Source organism: Cyrtonyx montezumae, unplaced genomic scaffold (assembly GCF_038088225.1).
Source record: "Cyrtonyx montezumae isolate F1298 unplaced genomic scaffold, pur_monq_1.0 scaffold_3, whole genome shotgun sequence".
Classification (NCBI taxonomy): domain Eukaryota; kingdom Metazoa; phylum Chordata; class Aves; order Galliformes; family Odontophoridae; genus Cyrtonyx; species Cyrtonyx montezumae.
Window position 1 is genome coordinate 85,718,904 of NW_027072034.1, and position 24,860 is coordinate 85,743,763.

Genomic DNA, 24,860 nt, shown 5'->3' on the forward strand with positions numbered 1-24,860 from the left:
CGGGGCCCTGCAGGGTCGGGGCGCTGCTGAGCGCTGATAGGCTGGGAGGGGAAATAGGGCGGGGCGAGCGTGTTCCGCGCGCGCGGTTTCGAGTTGCTGTGAAGGTAGCGGTGCTGTGTGGGGTTATGGCGGCGTTGTGCGAGTTCCAGCTGCCTCTTGCCGCCGACGACCTGCTGCGGGGAGATAGCTCGCGTCATTATGTCGTGCAGGAGGTGCTGTCGGTCCGTGAGCTGCCGCCCGCCATCGCCGGTAAGGCCCGAGCCCTTCCCCTAACGGGCTAGGCCCTACGAGGCCCGGCCGGCCTAAGCCCGGGCCGAGCAGGCGCCGTCAGGCCAGACCCCGCCGGCATCTCCTCGCTCACCCTCTCCTCGTCTCCTCTTAGCCTTCCAGGCTGCCTTCCGGGCGCAGGGTGCGTTGGCTGTGTTGCAGCACTTCGACACCGTTTACAGCCTGCTGCGGTAAGTAGAAAATGGAGGGGCCCAGAGCTGTCACCTCTTCCCTGCGGCGTTTACTTGCTGCCCTGATAAGCTGTGCTTGCCCTGCAGCCACTTCAGAGCCCTGGGGGCCGCTGCCAAGGAGGATGCCCTGGAGCTGATGATGCAAGGTAGGCGTTTGTTATCTCTAGACAAAACTGGAGTCACTGGGAGGTTGCTCCCAGGCAGCAGCTCAATGATGATATAAAGGCTAATGTGACTCAACCAGCTGGGATGCTCCTTCAGCCCATTCCGTTATATGGGTCTGTAATCTTGGTGGACAATGCAGAGCTGTGCTTGTTTGCTGTAAGGGCAGGCCGACAGAAAATCCCCTTCCCCGTGTCCCAGGGAAATAAATCCTTGGGACATGTCAGCTCCAATCAAGTGCTTCTGGGAGCTGACTGGTGACTGGGAAACAGGATGGGAAAGTGCCTTTGAGGTTTTGGTTGGAGGGGGCAGCCCATGTTACAGCTGGTGAGATGTGAGCACACATCTTTGGTAATCTGATGGCTGCTCTAAGTCTCAAACAGAGAGGATGGCTGAGGAACCTGGCCAAGAACATTCAACTTTTTCTGTCTTTCTCCAGTGGTGACCCATCATTCCAATGAGCTTTCTACTATTTTGAGTGATTCTGGGCTGAGCCATGCAGACCGCAATGCTCACCTCAATGCTCTTAAGATGAACTGCTATTTACTGTCTGGCCTGTTGGAAGCCTTTGAAATGGAAGCCTTCAAGAATGGTTTGGTGGAGGTGGATCCTGCTGGAAAGGTAGGTAAGAGAACTGGAGAGAAAACAAGACGATGAATGTAGAAAGTCTGTAAGCTTGCTGAGCTTTATGTCAAAGAGTATAGCTGGGTTTGTTTAAGCATGATGCTGGGAAAAGGAATGTCTAATATGGAGTTCTGTGAAATCCTTTTTGTAAGACAGCTAGATGTGCGTCTAAGCATCAGCAGAGATTAAAATGTCCAGGCTTCAGTTTCATTCTTTAGTGGCTACCTGGCTGTCAGTATTTTCTTGAGTTCCCTTCTGTGTTCAGACAACAGTGGTCACTTGATGCGGGCATATAAATTTCTTGTGCATCTAATGGTATGCCTCTCAATACTTTAGAGTTAACAGCCATTTTCATTTCAAGGGAAACAGGATGGCGATGGTGGGTTTTGTTCTTCTTCAGACTATTGATGGATTGCATTGCATAACTTTCCTTTTAGAACAAGAAAAACCGCACCAAGGTCTCTGGATTCTCATGGGAAGATGAGAGGGAACTGCTTTTACGGCTGCTCACACAGTTGCTGCAGCTGGATCTCCGTCAACTTTGGAATGGTTTGGTGGTGGAAGAAGAGCTTGTCAAGTAAGGGAGGCCTTAGAAATAGTGGGATGGAGTCAGTGTAGGTGTGGGAAGAAGGTGTTAATTGTAAATCTGCAAGTGAGGTGGTATTACAGCCCTCTGCAGGGTCATAATTTTGGAGACTGAGTAGGCTGAGGCAAAAGTGAGCTGTTGAGGAATCACTTCCTCATGTACAACTCAGATGTTTGTTGCTCAGTTTCCTAAATAATCTTCCTGGTTCAAGAGAAAGATGTATCTAGTGTGTACTTACTGCAGTTTGCTAGAATAGTGTCAGTGCAAACTGCAGTAGTGAAGTTGATTGTCTCTTCGCTCTGGTTTTAGCTTACTGACAGGATGCTCTTACCGTATACTGGAGAATTCAAATATTGGCCTTCAGAAGTATCGGGCCACACGAGAAGCAGCAATGCATCTGCTCGCTACAGCTTTGACTCATTATGATCACATTTTCAGTGAGTTCATGCTTTTTCTCTCTTTTTCTGGAAGCTGTTCCCAGGTACTTTCCTTAACCTCTTTTTCTCCTTCTTCTTGTCAAAAGGTGCTACTCTGAAGATCACACAGATGCTGCAGCACTTTGAACATGTAGCCCCAGTGTTTGCTCAGGCTGTGACTCTCTGGGCTACAGAATATGGACTGAAAAGCATAGTGGGTGAACTGCTGAGGTGAGAAAAATGCACCAAGATTTCTTCTTCTACCCCTACCTAGCAACCTGAGGGGCCCTTTTCCTTGTCTTGTTTTTCTGTGCAGGGAAATTGGACAGAAATGTCCACAAGAGCTGGCTCGTGATACTTCTGGAATCAAGGGTTATTCTGTCTTCATAACTGAGCTGTCTGAACAAATTCCTGCACTGGTGCTATCCAACATGAGTGTTCTGCTGCGTCACTTGGATGGTGAGGTATGTTTGCAAAATATTATCTTTCCATAGAAGACAAGCAGAAGAAGTACCGCTGTCTGATTTTTCTTTTTGAAAGCAGAATGTCTTTCAAAGGGATCAAGTAGCCTAAACCTGCCTTATGGAACATGTCATGCCCTTCCCTAAAACATGCACAGAAAATGCACACCATGACACCTACTTTCTAGCTGTTGCTTCCAGGCAGCTGAGAACCAGAGAGGTCTGACTGCTGTCAGATCAGTCTGCTGTCCTTTATTCTTCAGTACCAAGTCACTTTAATGACTTTCGTCATGTTACTTTTTAGTAAAGTGCCCTTGAAAACCTGGTGTTTTTCGTATTAGTCCTTGCTTTCGTGTCAGACCTAGCTGGATGGCAGGGCTGGATTGCTCAGTCTTGCAGGCACAGCCACGTTCAACCAAGGTCAATACAAACTTTGGAATGAAGAAATTCAGTTAAGGCTGGAGCTTGAGAGTTAGAAGGCCCAAATTCTGGCCTGTTGTTCTCCCTTGGAATACAAAGTAGTACTTTATTTTATTCTCTGTTCCTGGTTCACCAACTCGTCTTTTTGCAGAATTACATGATGCGAAATGCCATTTTGTCAGCTATGGCAGAAGTGCTGCTACAGGTGCTGAATGGTGACCAGCTGGAAGAAGCTGCCCGTGGTACTCGGGACCATTTCCTGAACACACTGCAGGCCCACATCTGTGACATCAATGGATTTGTGCGCAGTCGGGTACTGCAACTTTTCACTCGAATTGTTCAGGACAAGGTGAGTTTGTTGGGAAAACTGCTCTGGCTCTGTCTTCTCCTCCCCTGATCTGTTTCTAAGGGAATTTCTGTCACTGATCTTTGTTTGCAGAGATGCAAGTGGAACTGAGAAAGATACTGTCTGTGTGTAGTAAAGTATCTGTTGTTCTCTTTTCCCGAGAGACCAAAGATCATGAGGTTGATGGAGCCAGGGAAATTATATGGTTTTAGGTCTTATTAGTAACAGAATAGAAGGAAGAGCTCATTACACAAGCTCTTTCTGGACACTACTATGGGAAAGCATCTCTCTTCTCAGAATCTTCTCAATAGAATCTTTGGTAACCTTCTGTAAGTCCTTGCTTTCAACACATCTCGGACTAGAAGATGTATGGACGTCCCTGCTGACCGATTTTTCTATGAATCTGTAATCTGTGCCTTCTCATATGCAAGCCACAAGTAGAACAGCATGTGTGTATATTAATTTGTCTGCAGGAAAACTTTCTTCAGAATTTCTAGGGGTTCTTGATAACTTTGTTTAAACTTTCATTGTGTACTAGGTCCTGCCTTTGACTCAGTTCCTGTGTGTCGTATCGCTGGCTGTCGGGCGTCTCAAAGACAAATCTGTGGTGGTAGTTAAAAATGCCATCCAGCTCCTGGCTGCGTTTTTGTCCAATAATCCCTATTCTTGCAAGGTAATTGCTATTAACAGGGTGGATATGCTAAATATGTGTTTGCAGGCTGAGTGTCTGCGGTATGTCATGGACAAGGCAGTGGTCTTTCCATGTTGGCCCTTTAACAAAGGCACAGGTTTTGATTATGCAAATGGGAGCTGTCTGAGTTTTCTGTTCTTCAGATCTCACGATCTGGGTCTTCAGTCACTGTAGTCAGTAGGTATGCAGGGCCAAGATGGCTGTGGTCTTGATAGTGGAAAAACCTGCAGCAGTTTGATGTGAATTCACTGTGGGATTTCTTTTCTTGGGACCAGAATTAGGCTTTAGAATATTCTATGCAGTGCTGCAGGTCTTTATGTTCATCTGTTCCTCCTCTTGAGTTTCTGAGCCTCAGACTGGCATTTTACAGTGTCTAGTATGGTGGCCAGAGTTCGCTACTTCAGTTTCCAAAATCAGGGTTTTCTGAAGTGATTGATAATTCTAAGGAAATAGAATAAGGAGAATTTTGGAAAAATTGGATAAATAACGCATTTCTTATTTTCTTCTTGTCATTTTCAGTTGAGCTGTAGTGATTTGGCTGAACCTCTCAAGAAAGAGATGCAGAAGCTGCAAGAAATGAAGGATTGTTGCAGAGAAGCAGGTAATTTCTTTCTTTTTCCCATTCACAGGGTGTAACTTGTACTCTTATCAAGTAGGAATTTCACTCAGGGCTTATTTTTCCTCATCTTACTCTTTCTCCCAGGTTGCAGTAGCTTTTGTCTCAGATCTTACTCATGTGAGACAGTGAGGCTACACAACTCGGGATAAACTCAAAAAAGTCTTCATGTCACGGTGCAGTAAAAGGACCGTATGAATATCCATAGTGAGGTCAACAGTGTTATTCTCAGGGTGAGAACTTAAAATATGGACAAACATCCTCTCAGGCTTCCATTGTCAGCCATTCAAGGACAGCTTCTGCCAGGAGTTTGGCCAGATATTAATTTCAACTTGTTTAGCCTTGGACCTTCTGTCTAGAGACGAGTAAATAGCAAATGATGGCCCTCTGTCATTTTTACCCTTAGTGATCTTTTTAATTCCATGAGTTCTTACCTAATGATATTCCAGTCTAGGTGGGATCAGCAATGGGATAGTGACTGCCTGAGAAAAAAAGCCTATGATTCCTAACTTCCAGATGAGTTTCTTTCCCCGTTTAAGTTATCATTTGAATTGCCTCCGTTCCTCACTCTCTGTTATTTCTTTATAGCTCCAAGAATTGCCCCAGAAGAAGAATGGGAAGCAATGCTACCAGAAGTGAGGGCTGCTGCACAGCAGGTCCTTCAATCACTGCAGGAAGAGGAAGATGAGGAAGTGCTGGAAGTTGAAGAAACAGCAGAGGGTACATCAGAGCGAATCACTGGGCTGCTGAGGAAGCTGAATTACAAGTAAGAAGGCTCTGCTATCTCTTGTTCTATTCAAGGAAGGTTTGAGCTTCAGAGTAAATGCATGATTTCCAGTAACATTACTCAATGGGAAGGGATTGACATGGGCACCTGATACGATGTGCTGGCAGGAACACCTGGCTTTCCCAGGCGTTCAGGGCAAAGTTGGATGGTTTCCCTTATATTCTGCACTAATCGGTTACTGGTGTTCTGTTGGGCACCATCATTGACCAGGAGTGCAGTTCGCCTTACGCAAAAAGCACTGTGGCACTTCCAGGGGCAGGAGCCCTTCAGTAGCCCTAAGGAGGAAAATGAGGAGGCAACAATCCTGGGTATTCTGAAGAGACTTTACACAGGTAACTACAGCAGCTTGGTCTGTCTTTTCCCTGTATTTATTCTGTTGCTAGAAGTAAATCAAAAGTGTCTGGAATGCTACATCTGTTCTTTCAAACTGTGGGCCTCAGTATACATCCCAGTATGTGTGTACTCAGCAGTTCAGAGTTGCGCCATCTGTAGATCACTGTCTCATGCCTGGCCTCTTGTCTGCATCACACTAGTCCCAGTATTTCAGTTCTGGTGGGAACAAATTCATATTCCTACTGTAAGTGTGCTTCTAATGCTTTAATGTGCACTGGATCTGCTGAAGGGAGTGAAGCCAATGTTACTCATGCACTTCTGTCCTGTCTGGATTTGTGTGGAGTTCTGCTTCCTGAACAGGTGGTGGCACATAATGCTCACCCTTAAAGGCCTTCACAAGTATCAGATTCAAGCAAAGTCTTGCTTCTTTAGGTTCACTCTTGCCATATTTTAAGACTTTGCATGCTTTGTCTTTTGTAATTGTTTAAGAATAAGGTCTCCAAGCTTATTCTCTGCAGCTCATTTCTGTAAAAAAAAATAAATAAAATAATTTAAAAAATGCTACATTCTAAATAATCTTTTTAACTTAATCAGCTCCCTGAACTTGTACAAGCTGCTACAAGAGTAGTAGTTTTTGCCTACTCTGTCCTGATTCTCTTTTAGGTCCTCATCCACCTTTGGGGAGGTGTTAAGATCAAATTAACCTCTTTAGTGTTTTTACGGTATTTAGGTAAACTGGACCATGCTTTTTTCCTCCTGTCTTAGTTGATACATGATGTGCTGTGTTGTAGTGCTGGAGTTTGCTTTGTGATATGCTGAGATGTTATCTTTGTAGCTAAGTCTGATGGCAGAGTGTGTCTGTATTTGGGCTGGGTTTGTTCTGGGCTCTTTTTGTTACTTTTTTTTGTAAATCTCCTGACTTTAATGTCAGAAAGGGGTGGAGTGAGAAGAATTAAAATGCCCTGAACCGTGCCTGTTTCTCTTATACCTTCAGTACTGTTAACAAATAAGTGTTCATGCTGTGCAGGTTTATGCCCAGGTGAGAAAAGTGAGGATTCTCCATGTGACAGTAGTAGTCTTACACTTGAAGAAGCTGTGCTGGAAGAGCAGCCTCAAGAGCAGCCACAAATGGAGCTGGTCAAACAGGAGATGTTGGTGCAGTATCTACAGGATGCTTACAACTTCTCAGTGAAAATCACTGAAGCCCTGAGCCTGATCAGCAAGCTGATGTATGAAAATTCCATTTCAGGTGTGTAACAGCCATAGGGCCTTTTTTTCCTGTGTTTATAGTTTCCAGGTTTGTCCTGTTGCTGGGGAGCAGACGTAGGAGTGGTGTAGCTCTGGGGAAAGGTTGGAAGAGCTGCTGTTCACTGAGCAGACGTTGCAGGCACTGCAATACTGGAACAGCAGGCACCATCTACAATGGGCATTGTGAGAGATTTGCATTAGGGTGAAAGTGGGTTTTTTAGGCATGTGTAGGAGCCAAATTTTTAAATATCAAGATAAAGGAAAAAATACAATCAAGCAAAAAAAAAAAAGTGACCAGGTGACTACATTTATGTAGGTTTTCCTCTCTTGTGAGAGAGAATCTCAGCTGCAGCTCTTCTGAAGTAAGTGTGTTCAAGGAAGCTGTGTTCTGTTTCTTACTTGGTGCCTTGTTGCAATGTCAAGTGTTACAACAGGCTAAAGAGAAGAACCAGGCAGCGTGTCTAATTAACTTCACCTTTTCTTAAACTTTATTCCATAGCTAAAAATGGTACTTATCAACAGGTCCTGTGGCCTGGTCATCTTCAGTGCTGTACTTTCACTACAAATGTGAAGTGATGAGCAGTCCTTTGGGTTACTTCAGCTACTGATTTTTAATATGAATGTGCTTGTTGTGAATCAGCACCCTTGGGGTAGAGACTGGGTGCAACTCTCTCCTCTCACTTTCCTCTCACTCCTCTTTCCACTTGCCAACCACTCCTGTAGCTCTGGGGTGCAGGTAGGCCTGGACAATAAAGCATTGTGCAGATGTTTCTGGGGCTTGACCTATGATGACTTTGTACTAATTACTCTTATTTTATCCATACTAAGAAAGCAGGTTTCCTTATCAAGGTTTGGATGCTGTTAGGTGATTACGCACAAGAATGAACTCTTGCATCAGCATCTTCGTAGGTCCTTTGCAGTTTAAAGCTAAATGCATGCCCCTCACCTGGTATTTCAGTGCCTGATTTTTGGTTGGTTTGTGGGGTCTTTTTTGGTTGCTCAGGTTTTTTTTGCTAGCTTTTGTCCTATTCTGTAGTGTGAGGAAAGCAAGTTAGACAACCAGTCAATGGAAGCATATTTTGAGACCTTGTCTCCATTTGGAGAGTGTTCTGCTGTGGTGTTGAGTGGGACTAAGGGATGTGTGCACTTGGATTTTATTCTGTTTTTTATTAAGGATTTAAGAATTAAAGACATAAGTTTATATTTCTGTGCAAGTGTGCCTTCTGGCATGACTAGGTGCAGCAAACACATACCAGTTGTCTAAATACAAATACTTTCATGTCTGGTAAGAGCACTGTTTCTTTACTGAGATCTCATTCTGCCCATACTGTTACAAGCTCCCATTTATGCAGAGATCAAACTCTATTGATAAACTGTTGGCAGAACAGACCCTCTAGTCCTTGCTGTGGCTTTCTTGTGAATGTGCTCTATGGGCTTTTTTTTTTTCTTGCTAAAGAACAGGAGGCTGGGGAGTATATTTTCAGGAGTAGCCAACTTAAAATTAAATACATTGTTTCTTATATGCAGCAAACAAGCAGTCTTTCTCAAATATGGCATTTAGCTCTAATATTGTTAACTCACCTGTTTACTCCAGGACATATATTTGTAGTAGTGACCCTATTCTGACTTAAGCCATCTGCAGATGGTAGCATGATCTTGGACGTTTCTAGGGCTAGCTATGAGAGCATTATGCCTATGAATTTGTCTTAATGGCCTCTTTAATAATGATAAGGAAGGAACTGTGCTAATGCAGCTGTTCTTTCCTCTGCAGTTGTTCAGGAAGCCATTGAGTTCTTTGTGACAGTCTCAAAGTTCGGTGTGCCCCAGGCACTGCTTGGAGTCCGCAGGATGCTTCCCCTGGTGTGGTCAAAAGAGCCTGGTATCAAGGAGGCTGTGCTGAACGCCTACAGGCAGCTCTACCTGAGCCCCAGTGGGGATTCTGAGAGGTATGGGTTGTCCTAAACAGAAGTCTTTTTTGTTTTGTTTTGTTTTTTCTTTCTGTTCCAACAGAAACATGTCCTGTATGTATTCGTGTCTAGAAAAATTAATGTAGCAGAGCTCTGTATGGGAACTCACAGAAAGCAATGCTGTGACGTTACTTTAAATGAAACGTATCAGGCACTCATGTTGAACTTTCTCCTAAGTTTCACTCTCACATAAAGCACTGCACCTGGAGGAATCTGCTCAAATGGGCTGTGTAGAGTCAGCGTGGTGGTGTCAGCTACTGAATATTTGTCATGTCAGTTGCACTCTTGATGGCAGCAATAAGCTGATTTTTTGGACAAGTGTTTCAGCCCCTTAGGAAGCTGGCTGTTAAGGATGGGTCCTGTGTCTTGGAAACATAATGCTCTGCCCTCCTTGCGCAAGCTTTTAGCCCAGTGTTTGTTCCTTTATTTTGGGTTTCTTATGGCTATAATATTGTCTGTCATTGGGTTGAGGATAAGTGGAATGGTATACAATGTCGTCTAAACTTTGAGCTATCTTTCTGATACCTAACCTTAGTTTTTGCTGACGAGTCATGCATGCTGTGGTCTTATCTGAGTGTAGGATTTTGCTCCTCATCTAAACAACAAATTCCTCAGTGTTTACTGGTTTTCTTGTTTCGCTTATGTCCTTGTTTTTTTTTTTGCTATTTGCTGTTTCTTTATCCTTGACACTGCATAAGGCGGTTTTTTTTTAAATGATGATTCTGGTGCTTTCACATGCATGTCAGTTTGTATTTCATTCTGTAGTGATGGCATTTCTTTGTTGCTGAACCTTATTGAGGATCTGGGAGGGGATGTCGGGGTGCTCTACCATGCTTGCTTGTAAAGAGGAGCAGTATCTTTTCTGTAGCACAGTGCTTGCTTCTTTTTCCAACTCTTGTCCATGTGCACGTTTGTTTAAGGCAACAGATAGCACCCCTGCTCCTTGCTGCTGCTTGGTTGTATTGACCAGATATGGCTCTCCTGCAGTTTGAACCCTATCCTTATTTGTTTGTAGATAGTTTTGGAATTTCTTACACTCTAATGAGTAGTGGTTGAGAAGGAACTGGAAAGTGGCTGGTCATAGCCTGCTGTCAGGAATTCGTGCAGAGCATCAGTAGTAGCAGTAGACTTTTGAGCTCGTGCTGTGTGCACTGGAACTTGAGCTAGGTGACTCTGAAAACACTAGCTCGTAGAGGGAGAAGTTTTCTTGTCCCCAAGGAACAGATCTGTTATCTAAAAGTTGTCCTCAGCTCTCTGAATAGACAAGTAATCACAACAGTTCCTTCTTAACTTTTTTTTTTAACTTTTCAAAGGGCCAGGGCCCAGAACCTGGTGTGTTCTCTCTCCCTCATCATGGTGGATGCATCATTAGGAACAATACAATGCTTAGAAGAAATAGTGAGTATTTGTTTTGTCTGAGTGTAGATTGCACACTTTCTTATAGATCTTTGTTATATGTTATATGAAAACAGCACTCAATATGCTGTTTTTACTGAAGTCCTCCCTCCTCTGGCTTTCCCTGCTTGTTTTATTGCGTTTTTTTTCCCCAGATCTCAGAGTTTGTGCAGAAAGATGAAATAAAACCTGCTGTGATCCAGCTGCTTTGGGAACGGTTCGCAGAAAAATCCCAGTGCTCACCACTGGAACGTCGTGCAGCTGTGATGCTGCTGGGGATGATGGCACGGTGAGCCCAGGGCCCAGCATGATCCTGGGAGTGGGAAGATGCAGGGAGAGTTAATCTTTAGTGAACAGCTGGGTGCAGGATCAGCTGGCCTGGGGTTGTGTAGCCTCAAAAATAGTAACCAGACCATGGGGTGATGAAGCTTAGAATTAAATGCAGTTTTGCAGTGTTCCAACAGCAGTCTCTGAATAAGTGTGGTCATGGTACCTTCTTTGTGTCCTAAATATCCATCCCACTTCAGGATTTACCATGCCACAGTTGGGCACTTTGTGTTTTGATAAGAACTGGGAGAAGCTACTGAATAGAGATGCCTAGAGCTTTAGCATGATGGGGAAATTAATCTGCTTCTCTTTCTGTGGGCAAAGAGCGATTGTAATTACACTATAATTTATTTAGTTTAAATATTTATAACTTTATAACTTAATTTCCTTCATTTCTCAACCTAGTAACCCTTGGATGTTAAGCATACCTGCTCATTTCTTCTTGTTCTTCCTACTTCAGTCCTTTATCAATTAAAAATAATCCTGGATGATGATGGTCTGAAAGATCTTGGCTCTACAGTGAGAGCCATTTCTGGAACCTACAGGCAATTCCACAATTAATGTACTAGTTATTCCTCTCGTGATATTTCTACCACTCCATCCCATGTGCTTGCAGTATAACTGTAAGCATAAATTCAGAATGTATGTACTCTCTAAAATATGGGATATCCACAAGGCTGTAGATTTATAAGGCATCCTGTGCCAAGTCCATGGCTATGTTTGTGAAATAAAAGCAGTGATTTCTTCTCCAGAAATTTGCTGAAAGGAGTGATTTTGCATTTGTCTTAGATATGCCAATTATGTTTGTTATTAGATTCCCTATTTAAATACAGTAGATACTCTTACCCTCTTCAACTAGTTAACTGTATGTTCCTCAGACCAGGTCTAGTATTGCAGGATGAGAGGAAGATGGGGGAAGAGGTTGGTTGGTTGTTTTTGTTTTTTTTTTTTGTTAACTGCAGCTTCCTTCACCTTTGCTCCATCAGGGTAGGAAGTGCTGCCTTCTGCCAGTCCTGAACTGCTGGACTCTCCTTCTTAGCAACATTTTTGTCTTAGGCTTTTAAGTTGTACTTCTTTCTGACAAGGAAGAACAACAGAGCGTTTCTTTTCTTTACAGAAAGTCATTATGCCCAATTTTGCCCAGTTAGGATAACTACATATACACAGTGGGGTATATAGATTATCCTGTCTTCTGTGGAGTACGTACTGCCCCTATAGCTGTACCTGGAGTCAATTGGTTTTGTTTGTTGTTTTTTCCTACTTGAATGACTGCCTTCTGCAAGGCGCAGGGATTATTTCTCTTGGTTGTGGATATTTACTGTAAAGTTTCATCAGCACCTCATGTAATTCCTCTGCCCTTCCGTTCCATAGAGGGAAGCCAGAGATCATAGGCAGCAACCTGGAGGTTTTGGTGAGAGTAGGGCTGACTGAGAAGGTGTATGAAGACTATCGCTTGGCAGAAGAAGTATGCAATGCAATCTCCAAATTTGCCAGTAATTCTAAGGTAAAGCTCTTAGTTTGTCCTTGCAGTCACTGTAATGGTTACTCAGTAACAGAGAAGCAGGGAACGGAGTTTACATTGAGGAAAGAGAACTTTTATCATTACAAACTTTTTTTGTTTTAATTTGATCGGGATTTTTTTTGTTGTTCGTTTTTGGGTGGGTTTTTTTTTTTTTTTTTTTTAAATGAGATAGGTTGAGACCATTCAGCAGCACTGTCTGGAAAGCTTATCACACATCACTGAACATGCAATAAAAATATTTTCATTAGGCAACTGTTGAATTCAAATTAGAAAAGAGTTCAGTGCACAAGAAAATCTGTTTTCCTTCCAGTTCTCTTGCTCAGACTCCCCATTCTAAGCTGATTTATGTCTCCTCAACCATGAAGCACTTTCCTCTACTGATATTTTCTGGTGTTGTGATTCTTTTGCCCCCGTGTTAATTGATATTTGAGAGTTGTTGACTGTATGGCTGAATATAAAACATGACAGGTTTTCAAACGCATTCATGTTATAACTGGTGGCCTATCAGACGCTTTCTTTGTTGAAGAGCAATTTATAGTTCTTAATGCACTAGGGGAAAAACTTTTTTTTTTTCTCCTGTTTTTAGCTCAAGCATTTAGGGTATTTTAATTCAGGAGCTGCAGCATGAAAGCAGCCCTCCTCCAAACATCACAGTCATTCTGGTTTTGCCCCTTCTGCTAGGGACACGACTGCAGGACCTCTGTGAATTAATGTATGTTACAGCACTCTGAATTACAACTATTTTCAGGATATTTAAATTTTAAGTTGATTTAACGCTGTAGTTACATGTATGAGAAGGGACTGATACTTGAATAATTGTGGAAGCTCTTCTGCTCCTGCCCCAAACAAGAGGTTCATAATTGAGAATAAGATTGTAGTAAACTGAGAAATTTTGCTTCCAGCTACTGAAAGCTGACAAATCTGAAGCAGTAGCTTGTTTTAATCAGATATGTCTGTCAGAAACTCACACACGTGCTGGGCTATCCCAGGCATTGTCATTCTTTGTTTAGTAATTCTCAGAGTTGTCTTACTTCCCAAGCTCATATGTAGTGGGACTGGTACAGGGCATTTGTATCAGCATTACGTGTGAGGTGATTTTTGATCCAAAGCCATCCTCTGTTAACTCTAGTGATGTTTTTCTTTTAAGCAAAGCCTTATGGTTTTGGAGTACTCAAAGGCAACAGCACCTTCTTGATTTACCATTGATAACTCTACAGGTCTTCCTCTTTTTTTCATTCATTATGGAAAATGAAGAACCAAAGTAACATCAGTTTTAGAGTCATTTTAAGATTTCAAAGGTTGTTTTGATTAAAAGTGAAATAGTAGAACTTTCTGGCTTGGCTTGGAATTGTGGCTGGGACAAGCTTTAAATCTGCCCAGTGCTGTCACCATGTCATAAAAAGTGACGGTAACGTCCCTGTTGTGTGTTGAGGTGCTGGATGTCCCTGCCACAGGCCTAACAGGCTTTTGATTTTGTGCACATGGCAAAATGAAGAGCCAGGGAGGGCATGGGGGTGTTCTGTTATGTGGTGGGAGTAAGTAATTTCTCTCTGCAGCCAGCAGAGGAGAAGAACAATGTCCCATTTCGACTGCCACAGGATCAAGCGCTGTTTGTGTGCCTGAGTGAGGCTGTGAGTAATGGTAAGCTCAAGTCAGCAGCAGGTTTGGAGGAGGTGGAGTTGGGCTGTGAGACAGCCTGTGTTGTAGCTGCTCCATGTGGTACATAACTTCCTTTTCTCATCAGGCTTTGCCCAGCCAAGCAGTCACTGGATCCCCTTCATGGAGGCAGCAGTAGCGCTCATCTACCAGCTAGCAGAAGGGCCAGAGAAGATATGTGCTCACATCCTGCAGGTGTGCAGCCAGAAAGCTCTGGAGAATCTGCAGGAGTCTGATGGGCAGAACGAGGGTGAGGGAAAAAAAGCTGGTGAAGCAAATCTGTACCCATAGTTTCTGGTGCTGTGATTGGGTGGTCTGGGATAAGTGTGGGAGAAGAGTTGGGGCTAGTAGAGATGCTGGCATGGAGGAATGTAAGTGCTATGAAGGGGTCTGTGAAGCACGGAAGTGGGTTATACAGTTACTGGGGCTGGGCAGTAACCGATACACGTAGATTCCATATCAATGCTGAACTGCAATAATTTTTCTCCACTAGAGTCAGAGTCTTCTCCCAGCAAAGTCTCTGATGGTGCTAGCAGTCTCCCCACGTTCCTGCTGCTGCACCTGGTGTCCCTTGTGGGACAGGTGGCACTGCAACAGGTAGCGCATTTGGAAGTGTCTGTGAGCATGGAGCTGCGCAGGCGCCGTGTCCTCATGGAGGAGCAGAAGACCAAGCAGCATAAAGAGCGTTCTGACAGCAGCAGCAAGAAAAAGCAGAGAGCTCGGGTGAGAACTTGGTGGATTGTTCGTTTTCCTGTGAGCTCTTCTAATATCCCAGCTACTGCCACAGCAAACTCCTAGTGCATGTGAATTTGTTAAGGATTGACAGGGAGATCCTGTTAAGTGCAACTCCAGCTATTCTTGGATTTGGAACAGGCAGGGGGGAGGAAGCAAAGGGCAATAAGCCGACTGGGTTTGCCATCTTAAGTTTCCTCTCTATCCATCACCTCCTTTATTAGTATTGCAATATTTGCAATTGCTACTAGTGGTGAAGAGTGAACACGCGTTTTTGCACTGAGTTTTGTAAAAGGATTTCCAGAGGCTTGATCCACACCCGGTTCTGCTACAGGGTGTTTCCCAGTGAAGTTGGCTTATTTGAATAAGAACAGAAGAAAAAATCATCTCCCTAGGCTTCCAGTCTGTATTAGATGGATACACTGCTGTGTCCAGAGAAGTTTGTACTTTCTCGCATCTGCTGTGCTTATGAGTCACTATTATTTCCCACAGAAGGGGGAAAGGTACTATGAGATTTTCCCAGAAGTAGCAGTTGGCTGCAGATTTGAACCCCTAAGCAATGCCTGTGTCTCTTTTCTTCTCTTTTGTTGTTTTTCTTTGCTATAATGTTCCTGTAATCTTGCTCAGACCAGAAATTCAAAGGCTGTTTTGATTTTCTTTGCTTTTGGGATTTGCATGTCCCTCAAGTTGTATTTGACTCAGGCACTGATGCTAGGTATCTTATTTCTATCTCAGTTTAGTAGCTTCAGTAACTTAGGCTTTCTTTGGTGCACTATTGGCACATGGACTAGCAAATCCTGGACTACCTTTCACAGCTTCATTTATTTCTCACAGAAAAGCAAGTTACAGAATTCTCTGTTAGTCTGTTCTTCCAGACTCTTGTCATGCTACTGGGGGTATGCATTGTACCTCTCAACTAAGATGTGAAGGAAAGGATTATCATTGCCCATCACCTCTTTTTACAACCATTTTTTCTGCACAGAGCACAGAAAATGATACCACTATAGAGGAGGAGCTGGGCCTCGTGGGAGCATCTGCTGATGACACTGAGGCTGAGCTCATCCGCAGTATTTGTGAGACAGAACTTCTAGATGGTAAGTATGACTCCACGGAAGAGCACAGGTTCCATCTGCCATGTGTGAGAGAATGGGAGGGGTGGGTAACGCATCTAGAGAGGGGGAGGCTGTTTCCTTCATAAACAAACACCGCCATTTTTCTTCGGTGTCAGTTTCATTGTAGGTTCTTTCTTTGTTCTGCTTCTCTGGGAGTAGTTTTTCAGTGGCAAAAGTGAGTTATCCAGCTCGCACAGACTGCAGGAATTCTGCCATAAATTCTGTGATTGTTCTTGGAATTATGCTTGAACAGTGCTCACATATCTGTTGCTTTCATCCCCACTATCTAGAGAAGCACCTGTTTTCTGCTTTTGTTCCACTGGTGCTCAGGATCTGCAACAACCCTGGGCTCTACAGTGATTCGGCACTTAGAGCTGCTGCAGCTCTGACTCTTGGCAAAGTCTGCATGATCAGGTAATGCTGATGTTCTCTTACCAGCTTCATCAGCACCTAAGTGCATTAAATGTTGCAACTTCTTTGTGGAGAAGAGGAAAAAAAAAGAAAACACACACAAAAGAGAAAACACTTGTTGTCTCTCTAGTATCAGAGACTAGAATTCAGTTACTGATTTTGGCCTTCTTTTTGGTACCCTATCCTGCCAGCTCTGAGTTCTGTGACTCCCACTTGCGCCTGCTCTTCACTATGATGGAGAAGTCCCCTCTGCCTGTTGTGAGATCCAACCTCATTATTGCAGCAGGAGATCTGGCCATCCGTTTCCCCAATCACGTGGAGCCATGGACACCACATCTGTATGCCAGGTAATGCTGTGGTTACTGCTAGCAGAGGAGGACAGGTGATAAGAGCACAATGGGAGGGTGACACTCGGCTTCTGGAAGGAGGAAACCAAATTTGAAGGCATCAGTGGAGGGAGACAACAGAACTGGCTTGTGGAATAGGCTGTCACAGGTGCTGTTAACTTAAGAGAAGCTCAGCTGCCTTCTGTATTAACTGTTTGCTTCTGCCAGATTGCGAGATCCCTGTCAAAGCGTGAGGCAGACAGCTGCAGTGGTGATGACTCACCTCATCCTCAAAGACATGGTGAAGGTGAAAGGCCAAGTGAGTGAGATGGCAACTCTGCTTATAGACCCAGAGGAAGCAATTGTGGGAGTGGCTCAGAACTTTTTCAATGAACTCTCCAACAAGGCAAGTGGATGCTCATGATTCTTAGTTCATAAGAATGGCACGGGGCTCGTAAGGGTTTGGTCAATGACATGAGAGTTTGGAGTCCCAGGTGAGGTGTGTTGGTGTAGGGGGTCTATCTGCTGTTATTCTGTGCTGCCTAAATGAGGGTAGAAGCAGGGTATTTTGCAAAATGAGTTTTGATGTTTTCAAGTTCGAGCTCATCCGTTCATGTCAGAAGGCAGGCCCCAAACCAGTGCTTTGTTCACCTGCTTACTTTAGCACATCTAGTATGGGCTTGGGAACAGGGTTTTATTTCTGCAGTTCATCTATATGCCTTGTAAGAGTTCCCTGACTTCAGGCTCAGGCAGTGCACCATCTGAGACCTTTCAAGGTTATTCCTGGCTGTGTGACATGGAGATACTTAAACTGAAGCAGTTACTGTCCAGGCAGGTAGGAGCCATAGCAGTATTACCCCATGTGCTGCTTATTCATCATGAAGGCTGCTGAAGGCTCTTCAGAGTTTGATATTTACTGCCTAAGAGGTGGCAGTGATGCTGGAGCTTTACTCTCTTGGCTTGCTCTGTTAAAACATAAGCCCTGCTGTACTGGTTTTCTGCCTCTGCATTGTCTGTGACTAAACTGCCTATAAGCATTGGGAATTTGGGTTGAGTCTTTTCCAGCAAGGCGAGAGGCAATTCCTTGAGCTGAACTGTTCTGTATGCTTCCTTCCAGAATATCTTTGTGCTGGGAGATGACAAGGATGTAAAGAAACTGCATCCAAGGCTGACAGAGGGTCACAGTTGTTGTCAGGTCCTTAGCTTTAGTAGAGTAGCCCCACATAGGTTTGGCTGGCTGTTTACAGCTCATTTCAAGAAGCTGATGCTTTCAATCAGTAGCTTTGTGTGGGGGTAAAATGGTAATTTTAAGCAAACAGCTTATTTGTCTTGGTTCAAGCTGTCATTCCTAATTCTTTATCTCACGTAGAACCTTGTGTCCCACGCAGGATAACGCCATCTATAACCTGCTTCCAGACATGATCAGCCGTCTCTCAGATCCTGACTGCGGCGTAGATGAAGAATCCTTCCACACCATAATGAGGTATGAAAAATCTCAAATTAAACAAGTTAATTTAAGGTTAGCAAAGTCTGTTGTGGCTAGGACTGCATTTGAGCAAACAGGTGCCAAATCTGCAGAACAAATTATAGTGGCATACAAAAATGCTTTTTCTCTCCTCCTCAATCTGACTTTTTTCACAATCTGCATCTGAAAGGGAGGTCATCCCAGGGGGAGCCAATCTAAAGCCACCTCAGTGGGGGTGCAGGAAAAGCTCCAGGAAGTTTTCACTAGCTCATTCAAAATGATGTTCCCTCTAGAGATTTTAAAAGTTTGGTTTATTTGTGGGAACCCAGCCAGCTTCAGGAGGAGTGAACAGATTTTTAAAGATCTGCCTTCTTTGTTATTTTGGTGATCTACTGGGTTTTTGCAAGCAGTTTTAATAACATTTAATAGCTATAGATAAAGTAACGGATCTGGGTGTTGGTTGGTGGGGTGGGGTGACTTCTTTGCTTTTTTTTCTAGAAACCCTTACTCTCCATGGCATAGAAATTTGATGATGGCTTCAGTTGCTCATAAACAGAATAAATAATCTGGTTTCCATTATTTCTTTTTGGAATACTTAACCTGTCTCCCATCAAATGTCTTCAGTGGTGAATTACAAAAATGTTCTGTTAGTATGTGAGACTTGGCCCCATAAGTGATTTTCTGAGTTGCTTGAATCCATGTGGATTGCAGAGGCGAGTGCTGGGCAGGTATTGCTGTTGCTGCAGGGAAAAACTTCCAGTGATTTTTGGCTGGAGTCTTTCTGTCCATGAGATTCCACTGCATTTAGGAAGAGGGATGGAATTTTGAACAGGCAGGAATTGCAAAGCTCAGAAAAAGCCTACCAGTGAAGCTAAGATTAATTTATGGGAGGTAGTTGTGGAATTCTTAGTATGGTCTTTAATAAGTGTCAAACTGGAGGTGTTCTCACTGAGAGAGATGATTAAGTTTGGCACTTGCATTGAGGATGGGCAGGGGTCGTGTGGTCAAGACAGATATAGATTGATCTTTCTGCCTTCCACAATATACAGGGAGAGAAATAGAAGTGTGTAGCAAGAGAAAAGGTAGTGGTTTAAGGAAGTAGGCAGAAGTCAAATTACTGTACAGCTAATTAATTCAGAAGAGAATTGTGTCAGACCTGCACCAGCTAGCATACCACTTCAAATTCTTCAAATGGGAAAGAAGGAAGTAGTTGAAACTGAACTATTTTTCCACGTCATAGTATTATATGAAGTGCTTGCATTATGGAGAGGATCTAGTTCAACTCAAAGGCACAAGCTGGGAGGAAGGGTGGCTTATAATCCAAGGGTACTTACCAAAACAGACGTGTAGAAAAGAAATCAGTGTCTGCAGATTGATAATAAGCCGGGGAAGTTTTGCTGTTAAAGGACTAATTAATTGAGAATGAGAACTGCAGTAATAACTACCTCAAAAACTAGCAGAACAAAATATATCAACGAGTGTTTAGAAATTGTTCAATCCCTGCTGTAAAGGTATGGCTAAAGTTAGCAAGAGATTCACTCCACTTGCTATTTTAACAATTTATTTCTGCCTTCTGTATAGAAAGTGCTGATAGTGCTGGTGAGGCCTTGGCTAGAATGCTGTCACAATCTGGGTTGCTTAAATTAAGGAAAGATGGAATGAAAATGGAACAAATGCAGGGGAGGAGTGTTGAGGATAGTGTGTCAGTTCTATAGCTTAAAAGAAAAGAGCTTGGTGTGATGGTGGCTGTAGGCGTGAAAAACACCAAACAAGGATGTACTTGTAGCAGCTACCTTAAAGCCAGCAGCAACTTGACTGAGAATAAGTGAACAGAAATGTTGGTAGAGGAAAAAGCAGGGAGAGGGGCTGTTTGAGGTAGCTTTTTGGTACAGGGAATTCAGTTATCCAATAGCTTCTGTAAGACTGTCTGTGAAACATAGGAGTACTTAACTGTCTTAAAGTCAGTGTAGTTGTATTCCTCAAGAAGCTGAGAAAAATGTGGGATCAGGTTGATGTTTCAGCTCTGTTCAGCTTTGTTCCCACTTTACTGTAAAATAACGTCCACTTCTGCATTGATGAAAAGTTATAGCAACGTGCCTTCAGCAAAATAATAGTTTTTGAGAAAAGGAAGTCTGCATGCCATCCCACGCCTGGTACAGTCTGCCTTTTCAGACATACTGGTCTGTAGCACAGCTCTGAAGTGGGGAGACCAGCTGGAGGCGTTGCTTCTCTTAAAACTGGATGGAAGGAGCTGAGCAGAAATAGGCACTGCAGCCTTTTCTGCAACCACCTATGTCACACACACAAGCAATTCTCACTCCAGACCTGCAAGAGTCCTTGCTTTAGCTGTATTGCTAGCTGTATTTCATCTTATGCAGGTGCTTCTTGACATACATGCAGTTATAATTATTTTAACAGCTGTCCCCCAACAGGGACTGTGATTACAACTTAAAACATATTATATGCTTATAGCTTCTCCTGAACAAAGTCTGAGTCTCTAGTCTTCACATTTGGAGAACCACCCAGCTGATGTAGGAGAGCTGCAAGCAAGCCATGAAGTTAGAAATGGGATTTCTTCTCTTGGCTTTCAGCTTTACTATGTTTTTCCTTTACAGACATCTCTTCTCATATATTACAAAAGACAAACAGACGGAGAGCTTGGTGGAGAAACTTTGTCAAAGATTCCGGACTGCCAGGTGAGTTTAAATTCTAAATTTCTTCCTATCTTTCTCCTAAAATACATGGAAAAAAACTTATCCTGGTCTTATTACACCATGATCTAGTAGGTGGTAACTCTGCCCATGGCAAAGGATTGGAACTGGATGATCATTAAGATCCCTTCCAACCCAGGACATTCTATGACTCTTTGGGCCCTCTACCCCTCTCATCTTTCTTAAGGGTAAAGTTTTTGTGGGAACTTAGATCTGCATTACTTACAGCTAGGCAAGGATACACACCCCCAGGATGGCTTTTATTCACCTCTGTTGTCCTTCTCCACGGGCACCTCAGCTAAAAGAGTATGTTAAACTGAGAGCTGGGATCCCTTTATCTGTCCCCTCCTTGTTCTGTGTGGGCAGGCTGCTCAGTTCTGACCGTTTTCTTGTTTGAGTGCTTGTGCCACATGACATGTTTTATGTCTTTGCTCTGCTCCATCTGCAAGATGAACATGCCTTGTTCATGGTGCTGATTAAAGAGTATAATAGTCCAGAGCCATCCTGTCCATCAGGGGTATCTTTGCCTTCTGGAAACTTTTTTTTTTTTTTTTTTTACTTTTTTTTTGGTTGGTGCTTCTTTCCCTTTGCTCATCAAGCTGTATCTTCACTGTTTTTTTTTCTCAAGAAAAAAAGATAGAAGAAATGAATCTACCTCTGCCAAATATTTTCTTTGTTATCTTTATCTTCTACTGGATTTGGTGCACCCGACATTCCCCCATTCCTGTGGTGTTCCATTTCCACAATTGTGACTTTGCCCCTGAGGTTAAATCTGTATCTGCTTATTTTGGTTGTTTGTACATGGTGCCTGGGCATGTGACCAACTCAGCTGCCTCGGGCAGTTGCATATTCCTGAGAAATATTTGGATTTTGTTCCCTGAGCTGGAGTAGAAAGTGTCCTCTCTCTCAAAATTTCATCCTAGGAGCAGTGGTGAGGTCTTAAGCCCACACTTGTAAAGATCCTTCTGGCTGTAACATGTCTAGCTTTTGCTACGCTGTCGTAATGTCACCGTTGTATCACAAAGATGATTGGTTTGGTCCACACTAGAGCTAATGCTAGAGCAAGGCTCTTATTCAAGGCTAGTACAGGCGCTTATCAGGAAAGACTTTGCAGCCGCCATCCTTAGGGTTTCTGGAGTTCTAATCAGCAACATGCCAACTATCATTGAGATGTTTCCACATTTAACACCTGGATGCTGCAGCTTTTTTCCTCTGTCTGACTGTTTGGACAGTACATCCTGAGTATATTTGCAAGCCCACTGTTTTGTACATACGTGTAAGAGGGACTTTGACCTACTGTTTTACTCCCGTTCTGTCTCAGTGATCTGCATTAAAGACTTAAGTTTGGATTTTATTTTTTAATTATTTGTTTCTTGTAACTTTCACGAGAAACTGGACCTCACTGTCCTTTGACACAGCAGTTGCTGTTTGTTTGTTTGCTTTATATCGTAATGAAAATGTCCTTCCTGCCTGTAACTGAACAGGAGAGACACTTTCAAGTACGACCTCTGCTTTAGACAGTCTCAGAAACACAAAAGTGAGCAGCCAGGTTTTTGTTTTGCTTTTTATTTGAAATAAGGCCCTTCAAGAAGAGCCCTTATATTACTGCATGCTTCTCCTCCTAGCCAGCAATAACTTCTGATATTTTCCAACAAGTGACTGTTCCTTAACAGTGAAGCCTTCGTGTTTCTAAGAGACACTAAGTCAGTATTTTTGTGGGATACAGTGGTTGGTTTGGTGCGGCACCCTGTAAATGAACAACATTAAATCTCATATTCTACACAGGTGTTTTCTCCTTCTGGAATGCCTTATCCCCACACGCTGTATAGTTCTAAATAGGATGTGCTCATCTTTACGTGCTCCTTTTCATATGAGCTGTGGGCGATCTTTGTCTTTCCCAGAAACGAGCGTCAGTATCGGGATCTGTCCCACTGCCTTTCTCTGCTGCCCATCTCGGAGCGGGGCCTTCACAAGCTGCAGGACAACTTTGACTGCTTTGCAGACAAGCTCCAAGACCCAGCTGTCTATAGCTATTTCCAAGCTGTGCTGGTTCGATTCCGCAGAGCACCCAGCAAACCTGAGACTAAAGTAAGGATGGTGGGTGGGAAGCATCCAGGTGTGGGAAACAAGTGCTTTATAAACACACTGATTGGAAAGCTTTGCAGTTCCCAGTGTTAAACAGGCTGCTTTTTAGCCTCAATGATTTATTGGGGGTCCTGGTATAGACTATGGCATAGTCATCTCCTGCTCCAGAATTTCCATGGACATAATGCTTCTCTCTGTTGGTTTTTTTTTTTTTTTTTTTTTTTGCTGCTGCTGTTACAACTACTCCAGGCTTTGGCTGAAGAGCTGGAGCAGAAGCTATTTGCCTGCCATAACCGAGGGATGGATTCATTAGATACATGCCAGGAAGGTGGTAAAACTCCAATGCCAGAGCCAACCAAGCGAAAACCAACAGCAGGTATCTTCCTCTTGTTGGGACTGCAGTTTTCCCCTGATCTTTCAGCCCAGCTGAGATACCTAGGGAGTTTTCCTCACCCTTACAGACAGAAGGCTGCTACCTTTCCTTTTTTCTCAGCAGGCTGCCGCCACCAGCCCCTGAGCACAGCCAACAGGGATGATGATGATTTTGTCACACCTCGGCCCAAAGCACTCCGAAATAAGAAACGCGCCCAGAAAACGCACAAAAGAACTGTTATCACCTTCTCCAGTGATGAAGAGAACAGCTCTGAGAATGGTAAGGCATTAGGCATGTATGTTCAGAAGTAAAAGCAGAGAGGTGGAGAAGGACTGGAGATTTAGTATATCAAGGGTGAGAGCTTGGTGGAGAAACATTGTCAGTGATTCTGCACTGCCAGGTGAGTTTAAAACCTAAATTTCTTCCTATCTTTATCCTGAAATGAATGAAAGAAACTTTATCATTCTGGTCATATTACACTTGATCTAGTGGATGGCGCTCCTGCAAAGGGTTGGAACTGGATGATAGTTAAGGTTCCTTTCAACCCAGGGCATTCTGCAATTCCTCTGGAAGGGGGAGAGAGGGCACGTGGGGATTGAGGGCTGCATGCAGGCTTCTCTGCTCAAGGCAGTGGAGTGCTGCTTGTTGACACACTTTACCCTCTCAGAGCTATCGGCAGAATTAAGAGAGGAAGAAACCCCCACCAAAACAACTCCCATCACCAGGTCTTCAACCCGGCGGCTGCGCTGAGGGAACCATCTGCCACCATCTTTAAAAATAAAGCTTGATTTTTGTAGCAGTCATCTTCTCTTGTCTGAATTACCCAGTAATTTCATAGTGCTTTAATTGAAGACAAAACGGGAAGTCACACTGGGTTTAGGCCCTTTTGTGTTTCGGTAGTTTTGGGGGCTCTTGCTCTGCAGAGAGCAGTGGGACTTTGAGGGGAAGTTACCTGCATCTTTTCCAGAACAGACCTCAATGAAAAGGTGTGGAATAGTGGAAGGCAGAAGCTGACTGTGCAACCTGAGTGGGAAACATGTAACATGAGTAGGAAAGAAAATACAGATCAGGTTTTTTTGTTTGTTTTTAAAGCCCAGAATTACTTTTCTCAAAGTTAGACAACTTTGGCACTTGTTACACAAGTAACATTGCTCATCTCACTGCACTTAAGCCACACCAGTGCTCAGGTCAGGCCTTGCACTTAGACAAGCCATGTGAACATGAAGTGCCTTAAGTGTGAACGTTAATCACACTAACAGCCTTTAACCTCCTGTCTCGCAGGCAAACTGGAATTTGTCCCAGAGCTCTAACACAATTATTTCCTCTTACCTGGTGGTTGCCTGGAAAGCAAATGCTTCTCAGGCCAGTGATTTGCTGGATGGGAGCCAGAAGGATCCTGCTCCCAGTAACTTCCTGTATATCTTTCCCTGTTCCTCCTCTGAGTGTCTAGCTGTTTCTGCAGTCTCTGTGGTTATCTTCAGTCCATAGACAAAAGACTGCAGTAGTTTATTTTGATTACTTGTATAAATGAAGTGCTAAAAATTGCATAGCATTGCAGTGGCCTGGGAATCTATGTTTTTATGCTGACACCTGAACGGACACATTAGCAGCTTGTAGAAACGAGCGGATG

The 24,860-nt window shown here is 43.5% G+C and overlaps 1 protein-coding gene and 1 non-coding gene across 2 annotated transcripts; both read left to right on the forward strand.

The window, feature by feature from the left end:
- The first annotated feature begins 114 nt into the window (after positions 1–114).
- On the forward strand, positions 115–24,042 carry NCAPD2 (non-SMC condensin I complex subunit D2). Its single transcript, XM_065742161.1, has 31 exons — positions 115–249; positions 383–458; positions 546–604; positions 1,060–1,241; positions 1,682–1,821; positions 2,140–2,267; positions 2,354–2,477; positions 2,563–2,710; positions 3,279–3,476; positions 4,012–4,146; positions 4,684–4,765; positions 5,369–5,546; positions 5,778–5,899; positions 6,928–7,149; positions 8,920–9,094; positions 10,429–10,513; positions 10,666–10,799; positions 12,209–12,341; positions 13,916–14,000; positions 14,104–14,265; positions 14,509–14,738; positions 15,730–15,841; positions 16,150–16,273; positions 16,462–16,617; positions 16,825–17,002; positions 17,985–18,079; positions 20,677–20,757; positions 22,674–22,860; positions 23,107–23,233; positions 23,354–23,509; positions 23,898–24,042. The coding sequence occupies exons 1-31, from the start codon at positions 126–128 to the stop codon at positions 23,978–23,980; spliced, it is 4,221 nt and encodes a 1,406-aa protein (XP_065598233.1). The 5' UTR covers positions 115–125; the 3' UTR covers positions 23,981–24,042.
- On the forward strand, positions 665–985 carry LOC136053389 (small nucleolar RNA U85). Its single transcript, XR_010622649.1, has one exon. It is a non-coding gene; the product is annotated as a small nucleolar RNA U85 (small nucleolar RNA).
- Positions 24,043–24,860: the final 818 nt, after the last annotated feature.